Consider the following 14,866-nt stretch of genomic DNA (forward strand, 5'->3'; position numbering starts at 1 on the left):
AATAACTTGTAGTCCAAGTAATGTGCTCGACTTGGTCCCCAAGATACCGATCCACCATAGGCTCGATGAATCGACCCAAAAAGTCCTTAAACTCTAGTCTACCTTTTCACAAACTCTTATCATCGACCATTTTTTCGAAAATGTGCAATTCTCTCTAGTCCATATTCGGCGTTGTCGACGATCTCAACCTCTACTCATCTAGAGATATAGTCAAGGAATCTAAATAAAAAGAAAAAAAGAGTAATGCCACCAAAAAGTCCTTAAACTCTAGTCTACCTCTTCACAAACTCTTATCATCGACCATTTTTTCGAAAATGTGCAATTCTCTCTAGTCCATATTCGGTGTTGTCGACGATCTCAACCTCTACTCATCTTCTCGACAGTGAGGGTTTTCATTGTTACACCCAACCTAAGGCGAAAATGCCGGGGTACGAACCATTGGTTCACAGCTCACAAGGTACTATCATACATTATAAAATATGACAATATATATTTTTAATTTATTTATTTCAAACTTTTAAATATTTAATAATCCAAAACGAAATAACATTTAAATATTCTTTATTTTTAATGTCTAAAGTCTCTCTATATGTTCTTCACCTTAACTTCAAATCAATTGATAACCTGTATATATGTAAAAAATAAACAGAGATTTGTCAACAACACATGTTGAGTGAGAAAATCACAAGTTTTGACGCTAATAATAATATATATAATATAAATGATAAATGTGCAAACAAAATAATGTGAGTAATAATCAATCAAACCGTGAGTAAATAATATGTCAATTGACCGTTGCCTTACGAATTGGGAATTGGCTACTATGACTAGCACACAAATACGATTGTCGGTTGACTATCGCCATGCGAACGGGCTTTGGCTACTAAGACTAGCATATAAATGTGATTGTCGGTTGGCCATCGCCATGCAAACGGGCTTTGGCTACTAAGACAGCGTATAAATTTGATTGTGATGGACCTCTATGAATGTGAAAAAGTAAACAGTTAAGCAAATAGCAATTAACATTTAATTGAGATACACACAATATTTTACGTTTGCGAGTTTGTGTATATGTATGATATAAAAATATGAATTAGATACGCATATGTCCCCAAAACATTTGAAAACAGTAAAATAAATAGGGAATGATATCTCACCTTATTGCTTAGGCGAGTGTGCGAGAAATAACAATAAAAACACGATTAAACGAACGAACCGTCCTTTAACGTGCTGACTGAGATAAATCGAACAGATCTGAAACTTAGAGATAATAAACTATGATTAAAACTGAGAACATAGCCGCTGAAATCGATCCAGACGGATGTCTAGAACTCCAGTTATGAGAAAATTAATGTTTAAGCAAGCTGGTACTAACCAGAATCTGAACAGCGAGTCGGAAGTCGGATTTTGGTCAGTAGCCTTAAAATCTCGAAACAAAAATAAAAGTCTTCTGGACCGACAGTTGGTTCCGACCAGAAGTGTGAGAAATCAATTGGTCAAAGTTATTAACCAGTATGCCCTTAAACAGGTTTGAATCAAATTGACCCGTCAATACCCCTCAATCTCAGAAATTGATTGAGGTTTATTGACAAGTGAGTAATAATGAACAACTTTACAGAAGACAACTAACCCGAAAAATGCTTAGATTGATGAGAAACGGAAGTTAAAGGTTGAGAATGCTTTAAAGTCAAACACGTTCAACTTATATCTTGAGTAATATAGTAAAAACGGAGGTGTAATCAAGTGTGTAAGAAAGGTGACGGATGAGAGACAATATTTCTGTAACATTCTAGGGTTTGGAGATTTGGTTTGTTTAAATAATCAGAGGTACACTTGTAGAACAAGAAATCGACTCGTTTAGGTAACCGAATAAGATATTGATGACAAAATCAGGTCTTGAAATCTTAAATATAATGATGAGATTGCAGAGATTGAACATAGACACTTTATAATAGCAGAGTAGTTAACCTTTAGCTCAATTTTCGTGATTTAGGGTCGTTTAGGGAAAGATTTAGCATTAAACGAGAATCGTAAACGATTTTGGCTGATCAGGTGCACCGCGCGAAGGATTAAGGTCTCCTCCTTCAGGCTACGCGAAGGGTGGGTATGTATCAGATGTTGATTTTTGACAGTTTTAGTCCCTGAAGTTCTAAAAATGCATTTTAATCCATTTTAAGCTATTTAATTTTAAGAGTTTCTAAAGACTATTTGGCACAATTAAAAGTCATGGAATTATAAAATAAGTTAAACCAAGTTAAATACAAGTTTTAAATAGTTCGAAAGATCCGAATTACATTCCCGAATCGGTTTAAACATAAACGAATACAAATGCGAAAAATCCGAGATGTTACATTCATTGCTCTAATTGATGTCATCAACTGTCTCATTTTCACGTTCCCAAACCATATTAATCTGAGTTCTCTTACCTTATTCGATATACTAGCCACCCTTTATAATCATATCGACTAAAATGTAATAATAATAATAATAATAATAATAATAATAATAATAATAATGTTTCTTAATAATTATTCTAATTGATCTCAGTTAAGTGTTATGAGAATAACACAACATTACATAATATTCTTTTTCCGGTATAAGTTACCTTTATAGTTATAATTATACATGTATGTTAACTACCAACATCTTACATCGAGCATGGAGTTACCGGCTGTCAAACATCCTTGTCATACGCTAAGTTGATGTCCGCAAGTTGTGTTCATAATAATTTATCGATTGTTTTTAACAGAATAGCATAACCTTGGTTGCACAATGGGGCTTAAATATATTGCAGGTGTTAGCGAAAGAAACATGTGTTTGGTTGGAAGGACTCAAATAAGAACTTTACTGGGTGCTTGTATCTATGAGGCATAAACTTCTACTACAGAATAAATAAACTTTAGTCTAGTCTTTTCCCCATCTCTCTCTCTATCATGAAAACTTGTAAGATCTACCACAACCACGCAATAATACGCTAGCAATGTTGTATTCTTGTTAATATCGTTAAAACAACTTCTATACATTCTCAACTTACCAAAAGGCGAGAACTTATGAACACTAATAATGTGTTCAACGTAATGTTGAAATGATACAAGCCACTATAAATGCATACTGATTGATTAGGAATATTGTCCGATCCCCATGAAGAAAAGTGCAATTTCAGGACGATGCTTGTCAATAGTCCCCATCATCTATTTTCTGTTCTATATATGATACACTTGTTAAGTCATTAACAAGTGTTAAATGAACAGAACCATTTACAAAAGTTTGTAGCTTTAAGTCATGAACGCTGTAATATGGTGCCTCTATTTGTGTGTTGTTTCTATGGTGACAAAGTGCCATATGATGAGACCGTTTGGCCACTATTGATTAAAGATGGCTGGTCACATGTAAAGCACCCAAATGAGTTATGTGACATGACCAATCCTCTCATCTTTCAACAAGTTGCGGACGTTTCAGAACACCACTTGCATGAGTAGTTGGTCCATACATTACGAATCACACATTAATAATGACATGTTAGGCTGAGGGGTGTGGGGCTTCAACGGGGGCGCTAGAGCCCCTCCGCTCGCGCCCCCAGGCGCTAACACCACACCACCGGGGCGCTAGCGGGGGCGCTAACGGGGCGCTAGCGCGAAAAAACATGCAGGCGTGATGGGGTTAGCGGCAGAAGAGAGAGTAAAGTGGCATAGGGGAGTGTGCAAAGAGCCGTTGGTTTATATAAAGAGCCGTTGGGCTCTTATTTAATTAAAAAAAAACGTTTTTTTTTCCTATATAATACCCCATTTCACCCATATCAATCACCACAACTTCAAAAATTCACCCAAAATCAACTCATCTTCCCAACTTTTTTTTAAAAAAATGGCTGGAAATTGGTACCCAAACCTTGATTCAGATTATATTGACGACGATTTATGGTCGTCACCGCACCAACCGATGTTTTATTCGGAGCCGCAAGAATCATCCGGCTTTCAACCATCCAACACATAACCGTCTCCTAACTTTGTTGTTCCAGAGACACAAGAATCACACGGTGAAGCTACGGGACCAAAAAGACGCGTCCACCGGAAAAAACAACTTGCAACGGACGGGTCGGGACCGGCTTCGACTCCGAGGACGAAACGGAAAGCCACTCCGTGGTCATCGGATGAGAAGGAAGCCTTGTGTCGGGCTTGGATAGTCATTTCTGAGGATCGGCGTTGCGGTAATTGTTTTAACGTTTTTAAAAATGATTTTTAATAAAAAAATTAAATAAAAAAGTTAAATGGAATTCTAATTTATTTATTCATTTTGCAGCCGACTACCAAAAGAGCAAGATTTTTTGGACAAAGGTTAGGGAGACGTTCTATACGCTCGTTGGGAGTACAGAGCGGAACGCCGATATGATTTCGGGTCGGTGGTCCGAAATCAGAAAATTTGTCGGCTTGTTTACTAATCTTTTCAACAGGAACAGCGGTCGTATGAGACCAAGTGGCAGTGATGATTTGGCGGTTTACAATTTCACGGTCGAAGAGTGGAAGCAGGAGTGTTTGCGGAGGTATGGGATGGTGAAGACGTGGGACGATTTAAAGTTGTGGGAGAGGTTGAAAAGGTGTTCCAAGTGGGTTGAGCTGGTGGCGCCGGACGTTGATGCGGAAGTAGGGCCGAAACGGACTAAAACTAGTTCGTCTGGAGCGTATAGCACTTCAACCTGGTCGGATTGCCGCGTTGGATTCGACCTAAACATTGCGGGGGAGGAAACGTCTTCACCGCCGAGGAGGCGGCCATTGGGAAGGGACGCCAAGGGGAAAAAACCGGCTGAGGGGGAAGCCGTAAACATCGCCAATCTTGTTGAATCCCTCAATAAATTCAACAAAACCATGGAGGTGGTCTCTAATGACAAAAAGGAAAAAAGTCGAATGAGAGATTTGGACTTTCTTACTAGAGACTTCAGTAACCTAAATCCGGTCGATCAAATGCTAATGGAAAAGCAAAAGGAACGTATCCGAAAGAGGTTGATCGAAGAAGACCAAGCCGAAGAATAAGAATAATGTTTTTTTTAGTACTTCAATTTTTATTTTATTTTTAGATATTAATGTGTGTTTTTTTAAATTATTTATGAGTTTTTTTAATAATACGTTGTTTGAATATATTTATAAAAAAATAAAAAAAAATTCGCTGGAGCCCCTCCACACCAGGGCCAGAGGCTCCAACACACCCCTTATCCAGTTTCTCTCTCTGCCACATGTCATAATATTATTGGTTGGAGCCCCCATTAAAGCCCCCCACACCCCTCAGCCTTATATGTTTGGATCACCGCCATGAATTAGAAACATTAATACATAATATTTCTCTACGTGTGTGGCATGTCTTCATGTCTTGAATAATTCAAAAGTATTTTGTTGTCATTTCGCCTAACCTATGCCAGTCTGTTTAACATATATGTTAATTTTGTTATCTAACAACCACCAATTCCAAATGATGTTATCAGAAGTATGATGCACGAGTGTACATTCATGCACACCATATTTCGATTTATATTAATGAGAATAAAGTCTGATACGTGAGTAAAAATAGATATGTGGATATAGAGAGCCACACATCACTAGGTTTGGTTCATCATGCTATTGTTCTGGGTTTACATACAACTACTTTGATCTTAGTAAAAGCTGCGTTAGATGCACGTGGTTCCAAGTTAATGCCAGATAAAAAGGATTTTGGTTATAGTTTCCTATGCGATGGCCCAGGACGAGGTGGTACTTGTGATATTTCGGCTTGGGCACATTTTATTTGGCAGTTTATGGATGTTAAATACCATTGGATGAGTTTACTTTTTATTGGCATTGGAAGCACGTTACATTATGGCAGGGTAATGTTTCACAGTTTAATGAATCTTCCACTTATTTTTTGGAAAAAGGCCGAAGCCTTGGCAAACTTTTATTCAAAAAAGAACAAACAAAACAAGGCATCACTACTAGCCGGGACATATCCCCAAACTAGTCAAGACCCTAAAAGAAAGAAAGCAAACAATCCTAACATTAATGGACTGGTTAAAAAATTATTTATGGTTAAACTCTTCACAACTTATTAATGAATATAATCCTTTTGGTATGAATAGTATATTAGACATAACTATTCTCTGGGGGCGGTGGTTATTTCCTCACATGAATAATTTGATTACATTACCCTCCATATATGAAGTTATTCAAGATGTAAATATGTGCCAAATGATTTACTTACGTATCTTTTTTTATTTTATTTTCCTCACATGAATAATTTGATTACATTACCCTCCATTATATGAAATGATAATGGTGTTAACCTGTAAGGTTTTGAGCAGGCAGGCAAAAACTTATAAAATTTGTACAAATCAATAACCAAGAATAAATTTCAATAATGATAATAATCAATAGTTATTTTACTCGAAATTTTTTTCCCACCCCAAATCATATGGTCTTAACCACAATGGGACTCCTCACATTATGCTTCCCATCTGACCATTTTAGTTGTCCAAAAACATAATCACCACTTACACTCCCCTTCTTTGGCTTCAAAGTAACCTTAAACACTTTCTCTTCACCAATCTTCTTAAACTTCAACTTCTTCGGATGAACCCAAACCGATATACCATCCAGCTTTAACACTCGTGATCTGTATGTGCCCGGTGAACCCACATTTGTAACGGTTCGTGTCACAGTGATCGAGCCATTAAGGTTAGGCACGGTGATGGATGGATAGTTAAAGTCAAGGAGACTAATGTTATCACACGGGCACATATATGGTGTTTCTGAGAACATTTCGACTTGTGAATTGGTGTAACCGAGTGCACACAGCAAGTCAAGGTAACTTGTTGTGGTCAGGTCATAAACTAGACCAGGGTCCATGGCTCGGTTGGGACGCACATGTCCTGCTCCATAGCTAAACGGTGATGCTGTGATATGGGACGCGTTTGTGATTGGTTTAGCCACATTGTCGCGTATTCTTGCTGCATGGTTAATATTTAACTTAGAAAATAGTTTTCTTTATATGTATATATTAAATTTTATCAATAAACGTACCAGTGGTCATGATGGCGGATTTAATCGCTGCAGGACTCCAGTCGGGATGGATGGTTTTCAGAAGCCCAACAATGCCAGAAACATGAGGACACGACATTGAAGTGCCCGATACACAATTATACTGAACCCGACGCGTATCAAACTCTTGATTTGTGGGCCCTTCTGATTCTGTATAAGCAGCTATTATACTCACTCCAGGTGCGGTTATATCAGGCTGAACATGATCAAAAGACATAATTATGAGCGGAGTGCATGAAACAGAAATAACAGAACCCAAAAAACTAACGGCTTGGTTTTATGTTGTTACAAAAACCGAATTACTGATTCTGTTTTGCATGTATCAATAATCTTAAAGGCAAACCGACTTATATAACCGAAGTTAATCCATAAAAACCAACTTTTGTTACTGATTTTAGGAATTATAAGTTTTATTTTTGAAGGTTAAGCAATTTATAAAAAAGTTAATTAATTGTGTAGCCAAATAAATATAAAAAATATCTAGGCCCAAATTCATTAATGTGGGCCAACTTCTTTTTCATTCTATAAACTTCGAGCCTAAATAGCAACACTGAAACCGAACAGAACCATTGTGAACTATTAATTCAAGATTTTTTTAATTTTTGAATATTTTCCGAACTTTTGTAGGGAGATTCTCCATTACTCTTTTTATTTATTTTTTTTCATTCAAGAACCGAAAGAACCAAAACCGAATGGTTTTCAAAAATTAAAAATCATATTTTTGGTTCTTGGTTCAGTTTGAGCCCAACACCGACCCAAACCTACCCATACACACCCCTAAATGTAAGATTCTAAGACAGGCGATGGAGAAAGACGATTAAGGTATAACATTATAACCTTAAGAATCTCGGGTGTGATGATGTTAGGTCCCTTGGATGAGAAAGCAGCCATGTATGGAGCTGGCTTTGTCTCCAACTGAGTTGAAGGTTGTGTGATGTAAGCCACTGGATTCCTGTTAAACTCATAAAATGTTATTTGCATTTCCGTAACATATAATAAAAATAATGCACGAACTACGTGTGATGTAAACGTTACGTGGTGGAATTGAGATAATGATCAACAGCAAGACCATCAGTGTAAGTGATGTGTGTAGCGGGAATGACATGAGGATCTGCGATAATCTCATTCCCGGAAGCATCATCGTTGGCGAGAACCATTCCAACTGCACCAGCTAATGCAGCTTGTTGGCCTTTGTCCACCCTGGCATTATCGCCCCGAAGACATACCAATATTTTGCCTTTTGCCTTTGCAGCGTCCAGTGATCCCGCTTTACAAAGCTGCCTGCATTACAAATTATAAACCTAAATATGACAGGCATATTCGTGGGTTGACCCAAACACGGCCCGTTTGACCCATAAGTTTTTAACTCATATTGTTTTCACGTACTAATAATTTGATTTTACATTTTCACAGCAAGTAATACAAGTTTATAAAAAAACAATTACATTTTCATTATAAAACCTTGTCACTTTTCTTTTTAGCCTTAAAACTTTGTCATAAGAGGCCCAACCCATTTATGTTATTACATAGAACACATTTAAAAAAATAAAATAAAATAAATGGGTAAACGTCAGCCCGCGAACCCGCCAGATTGACCCATACTCATTTCACTGATATACTTTTTTTTGCATAAAAGACCCATTACGTTTAAGCTACGAAATATAGCACATTTATCAAATAAAATTATAAAAATAAACATTTTAAACGGGCCAACACACAAACCCACCAGGCTGACCCGAAACGACAAGTTTAGCTAAATTTGTTCACGGGTTTTTACTGAAACTGACCCAAACCCCCGAACCATGTGTCGTGTCATAAAGACATAAACTCAAACCCTAACCATGACTCGCTAACTTGAAATCCTTACGCGTCTTTAGCATCTGCATTGGCTGCTTTGGCTTCAACAGAGATTATAATCGGAAAGAATTTATTTTTCGGTAACGCTTTAGCAGAAAGACTTTCACCCTGAAAGTAAAGTTTGTTAGTTGCTACAAATAATCAGTTATAAGTTATAACAGTTTTTAGTTGTAGTACTGAGTACTGACCTTGAACCGCGTGTTATTGCCCAAAACCACATAAGTAGTAAACTGTCGGTCCATCGTGCTCGCTCCAACCGTGATCTGCCAAGTGGCAACATTGGAAACCGTGCCATCACCAGGCCCCGAGTTGCCAGCAGAGCAAACCACAGCAATCCCATGTTTAACCGCGTGAAACGAGCCAATGGCAACACTATCATTAACAAATGGAACTGCATCACCACCAAGAGACACAGACAACACATCTACACCATCATGAATCGCCATATCGAATGCAGCTAGAATATCAACATCAAAACACTCGCTGCCATTTACGGGTGGGAAACAAACTTTATATGCAGCAACCCGAGCGTTTGGGGACCCGCCTTTAGCTGTTCCGTTCCCATACCCAAACACACTGGCATCTGATACAAAGTTACCTCCAGCTGTTGATAACGTGTGGGACCCGTGGCCGTCGTGATCACGTGGCGAATCAGATGTGGAGTTTAACGGGCCCACCACGGACTTATAACCTTGGTTGAAGTATCTTGCTCCTATTAGCTTCCTTCACATATCATAATAATAGGGAGTGTATTCATTTATATAATAATATTGGGCTTAAAATACGCGTGCGTTATTGTTTTAAGAAACGGACCGATTGCAGTGGAAGTTAGCATCTGCACCATTTTGACAGACCCCTTTCCATTTTGATGGAACGGGTCCCATTCCTACATCGCTAAAGCTTTTTGATTCGGGCCAAACGCCTACGGTTAAAGATTGAAATAAAGAATATGAGGACAATTGTATCATGCATTTTGTTAAATTTTGTTGCAGTTGACCTATTCTAATGAAAAAAGTTACACGAATGAGAAAGTACCCGATTAATCCCAAGTTATGCACAAATTTAACAACTACGGTCCTTGACATGAATGGAGGTTAGTGCATTCTGTTAAGTAGGTATGAAATGACCAAAATACCCTAAACATTAAAAGAAATATGAAAATACCAACTCTCTTGTGCCCACCACTTATATTGAATTTTATCTATATTACTTTTTTTAAAGTTTTTGTCCTTTAAACGCTCAAGGGTATTTTGGTCATTTTCTAAAAGTTTAACAGAAAAGTTAACCTTTACATATGTGCATAACCTGGGACCAGTTATGTACTGTCTCATACTTGATCCACAAGTGAAATTTGGGCATACCATTAAGACCATTCATGCCTTTCTTTCTTTTATGATATACAAGTCACCATGAAGTGGTTCACTTAAACTTTTCAAATAAAAGTTGTGTTTTTATTCAGAATAACGATCGAATTCGAGTAAAATAATGTATATCAATATATCATCCCTTGTTAAATAGAAGAACAAAATCATAATCCAAGATTTTTGAAAACTGAATCAATTTAGTTGACAGTTCATAAAGCATGTGCACTCTTGATAGTGGCAAACAGATAAGAGTTTCACAGTATAATCTAGATTGAACATGTTTGCTATTCTATTATATACCAATCAGTTATTGCTTCAGGAACCCCACAAATTAATCAATTACCTAAACATAATATGTATATAATATGTTCTTAAGATGCCAATATATACAACTAAGCCATACAAAAGTCAATGATCATAAATCAAATAAGTTAAAAGTTAACTTTGTTGGAAGAATATAAGTAATACAAGTTGTGTAGAGCGAGTGTACCCATATCACAGTCTTCAACAAAAATGTTGAACAGTTAGTCAGCAACAAATTATTAAACAAATAAATAGACTAAAACTTGTGTTTTCAGTTAGCAAATAAATAAAGTACATTTTGGACCAGTTGCATAAAACTGCATTATAAATAACACATGAAGATCAAAGTATCATCAAACCATAAACTGACCTGTATCAAGGTTTCCTATGATAGTATTTTCACCAAATCTTGCTTTCTTCCATATCGAACTTGAATGAACTACACCATTATGTTCAAGCCCCATGAAATCCCATGATCTTGTTGTGTGCAACTTTCTACCTTTGTTCAAGAACACGGAGACTACCCCGGGGTGCTCTGCATTGAATAATTATAATTACTCAAACAAATTACATAAAAACATGTCATTCTACAAAATCATCAATATCGGTATCAACCGCTTACGGGCTATCTGTGCAGCTTCATCATCTTCAAGCATGGCAGCAAAACCATTAATATGTCTTGTGTATGAGTAAAAGATAGCATCTTTAGCCTTATCTTTACTGCATATTCAAAAATAATATAAGCCTAAAAGGGTAGAAAGTTAAAACATGAATATATTATTATATATTATTAGTTTATTACCTTCCCAAATAAGAACCAAGGAACTCATAGTGCGTGTCGGTTACGCGGTCGAAATCAATGCTTGAAACATCATAACCATGTGAATGAGCTCCAAGATACACAACATATGACTACAAAGCAAAGATATGAACAAAATGTAAACATAATAATAATGATAATAATAATCAGTATTGGTAAGAGGTATAATGGATGCTTACTCTTTTAGAAGCAAGGGTGGGTCTATACAACAGTGTAGAAGAAAGAAAAGAAAGCAGAAGATAAAGAGAAATAGCTCTCATTCTCATATCATAAGATATATTATGAGCACATGAACATCTTTTTGTATCAATATTGCTGACTATTTAAAGACTTGTGTTGTGTTACAACTTCAGTGGACTAAAAAGGGTAATGTTGAGTGACAAAGTCTTGATTTTGTATTATTTAATGAGGATATGATTAATATGTAAAGACAATATTTTTTTTTTGACAAAAAGAATCTTCCTTAATAGACAAGAGATCCCAAGTTATATGTGTATATATATGGCATGAAAGATACAAAACATGCACATATGACATATGTTTCATTTTAGTGAGGTGGTCTGGATTAACTGCACATGAATAGAAGGGTCAAGTTCAGTCAGGCATTTTATGTATCAAACAGATGGTGTGCATAAAGAGAATATTTGAAAACGAGTGGTGGTCCAAGCATTATTGTGAGTGGAGAGCAATGTTAAATAAAAAGACAACAAAGTCAGCATAAGTTGCAAATATGTATTATTAATTGTTAATGCGTAACTGAATGTAGAAAGTTATTAAAATATCATAAGTTGTTTCAAAAAAACTGAAAATAGTTCAAGAACAAAGCATAAGTTGCAAATATGTATTATTAATTGTTAATGTGTAACTGAATGTAGAAAGTTATTAAAATATCATAAGTTGTTTCAAAAAAACTGAAAATAGTTCAAGAACAAAGCATAAGTTGCAAATATGTATAATTAATTGTTAATGTGTAACTGAATGTAGAAAGTTATTAAAATATCATAAGTTTTTTTCTTAAAAAATGTGTCTAAGAAATCATGGATTAATCTGTTAATCATTTTTTGTTGTTAAATATCGTCAGTTAATATTATACCAAATAATTACAAGACCTTTAGTGGTTTTGAAAGCTCCAAGTTTTTAATTAAGCTGACCACTACAAATCAAGATAAGTTGACTGACTGGTTTTATATTTAACTTTTTTATGCAGCATTTTTACCTTGTGATAAGTTGTTAGGTCTATCAATAATTAATAATCAAGTTTAAGCTTTTAAAACCTGGAATTTCAACCGTCCATTATTGATTTGGCGCTCAAGATATTCGAACCTAGGACCACCCCAGAAGGAATTTTTTTAAGAAAAACAAGGTCTACTATAAAACTACTGCTTTCAAAAATATTTTAAAATGCATGTAAACAATTTTTATTTAAATTAAGAAACCACATTCATGTAATCAGAACAATCTGAAATATTAAGAAATATAATCCAAACAATAATTAAGTTTAGGTAAAATAAATAAATAAATAAATATAGCATAGTTTCTTATTTAGAAAGAATCCTTATACATTATTATAAATTTATAATCAATGTTTTAGCAAACCGGACAAGATATCGAATATCATAATTAACTGTAAAATATATTCTTACTTTAAATAAAGTTTAAATAGTATATTCTTATATTAAAAAGAATTAAGGAAAACTTATTTCGTTTTAAAGAAAATCATAAGAGATTTTGTGAATGGCAAAGCATTTAATTTAACTACTCATATATATAAGCTAATGAGCCTATGAAAAGGTATATCACTGGTCCGAATATACATACCACTGTTCAAAATGAAAGGACTCTAAATTAGCGTAACCAATGAAATTGTTTACCGCTTCTATGGTCGTCAAAAACTGTTCGGTTCAACGGGTATATTTATGTAATTTATTTCAAATTATTTAATTGTCAAGTTAATAGCATTCTAGTCAAAGTAATGCAAAAATTGCAATCGATGTTGTCGTTAAAGAAAAAATAAAGACATCAATGATGATGAAGATTTGATGATGTCATAACTTTTAATCATGAAATCTTCATTGTTTATAGTTACTGTGATGCGATAATATAATATAGTTTGTATGTAATCAGTCATTTTAACGTGATTGTTAATAAATAATAAAGAATTATTTTTTGCTGTGTCATCCACATAATAAATCAAACGCATTCGTACTTGACAAAATCGATAAAGTGATTTCATTATTTGTCCAATCGAATGTTAAGTAAATAAAACAAACTTTTGCTTTGTTGAGTTGTAAGTTCTTATTTGGTTGATTTATTCAGCAATAAAGGGCATCATGGGCGTATTTGGAGTGCAAACAAGCCGAGCCATCAAGGTACTCGAGCATGGACCAATAGAAAGCTAGAAATGAGCTGAGCCTTTTCGAGCTCAAGCCAAGCCCGAGCCTCAAATGAAGCTCATTTAGTTATCGAGCCTGAGCTCGAACCTTGTATGGAAGCTCGTTTAGGCTCATCGAGCCTTATGTGTATTTGAGTTTACAGTTTTTGGACTTCCTAGTGTTAATTTCACACTACAAGCCGAGATCGAGTTAAGGTTGAATTGGCTTTGGCTCAGTCAAGGTACTACACGAGCTTGAGATTCGAGTAGAGCTTAGGCTCGTTTAAGATTTTTCTCAAAATATATAAAGTTAATTAAAAGCATATATAACTTAATTAGTAAATAATAAATAAGCCGAGCTCGAGCTTTAGAAAAAAAGGTTGAAACGTGCCGAACTCGAGCTCTCGTAAGTCAAAATGAGCATGGTCGAGCTCAGACTCGACTTAGCTCATCTACACCCCAAGCATCCTTTTCCGTCTTGATTATATGAGCACAAGCCGCAAGGTTTGTTCATAATGAATTCGAGTATCCAAAATTCGATTAGTAGGACACCCACATACTAATGGCTTGAAACACTATCATAATTATAGTTCTTTTATCCAAAGCCCTAAATATTTAACTAAACACCACATTTCCATCCCAACCTTTTTAATATTAACCCAAGTGGCCTTCTTTAACGCATGAGCAATATAACCATAATATGTATCGTACGGGTTGAGATAGATGATTATAAAAACTACGTTTCTAACACGTCAACATTGGCATATGGTGGAGGTATGTAGTGGAGGACGAGGTTAAGCGACACTAGTAATACTTGCATTTTATGTAGAACGTATAGTACAAAGTTTTTGGTTAACCCCAATCATTTTTAACAATTGACTTGTATATGTTTATTGCCGGCACGGGTGCTACTTGCATTTTATGTAGGACGTATAGTTAAGCGACACTATTCGGTTAGCAAAACCATATAAAGCAAGGTTGGATCATTGGGTTTCCATGGAAACTTTTTTTTCATGTAGCGGATAACTTTTCCAACTTCATGTTTCCGATTTTAGTTTGGATTTGATGTGTAGTGATTAAAAATTGAACTACCAGT

At 35.6% G+C, this 14,866-nt stretch overlaps 1 protein-coding gene across 2 annotated transcripts; it reads right to left on the reverse strand.

Moving 5' to 3' along the window:
• Positions 1 to 6,424: 6,424 nt before the first annotated feature.
• LOC143562525 (subtilisin-like protease SBT5.3) lies at positions 6,425 to 11,690 on the reverse strand. Of its 2 annotated transcripts, XM_077050302.1 has the most exons (11): positions 11,579 to 11,690; positions 11,382 to 11,491; positions 11,202 to 11,299; positions 10,950 to 11,114; positions 9,726 to 9,834; positions 9,101 to 9,635; positions 8,923 to 9,020; positions 8,091 to 8,336; positions 7,893 to 8,007; positions 7,038 to 7,251; positions 6,425 to 6,964 (listed from the first exon to the last, which is right to left on the reverse strand). In XM_077050302.1, exons 1-11 carry the CDS (start codon positions 11,663 to 11,665, stop codon positions 6,426 to 6,428), a joined length of 2,316 nt encoding a protein of 771 aa, XP_076906417.1. In that variant the 5' UTR covers positions 11,666 to 11,690; the 3' UTR covers position 6,425. The 2 variants fall into 2 exon arrangements, with proteins under 2 accessions (XP_076906417.1, XP_076906418.1); XM_077050303.1 differs by having other exon boundaries at positions 11,202 to 11,289; positions 11,382 to 11,687.
• Positions 11,691 to 14,866: the final 3,176 nt, after the last annotated feature.

The sequence above is a fragment of the Bidens hawaiensis genome, unplaced genomic scaffold (genome assembly GCF_021521415.1).
Source record: "Bidens hawaiensis isolate Kalapana, Puna unplaced genomic scaffold, B.hawaiensis_p1.1 tig00021030_1, whole genome shotgun sequence".
Classification (NCBI taxonomy): domain Eukaryota; kingdom Viridiplantae; phylum Streptophyta; class Magnoliopsida; order Asterales; family Asteraceae; genus Bidens; species Bidens hawaiensis.

Bases quoted from the DNA above. Each gene is read 5' to 3' on its own strand.
- LOC143562525 (XM_077050302.1), bottom strand. From the start codon at position 11,665: ATGAGAATGAGAGCTATTTCTCTTTATCTTCTGCTTTCTTTTCTTTCT. The intron at 11,115-11,201 runs GTAAGCGGTTGA...TATTCAATGCAG, and splicing joins TGAAGCTGCACAGATAGCCC to AGCACCCCGGGGTAGTCTCC. The intron at 6,965-7,037 runs GTACGTTTATTG...TTAACCATGCAG, and splicing joins ATCCGCCATCATGACCACTG to CAAGAATACGCGACAATGTG.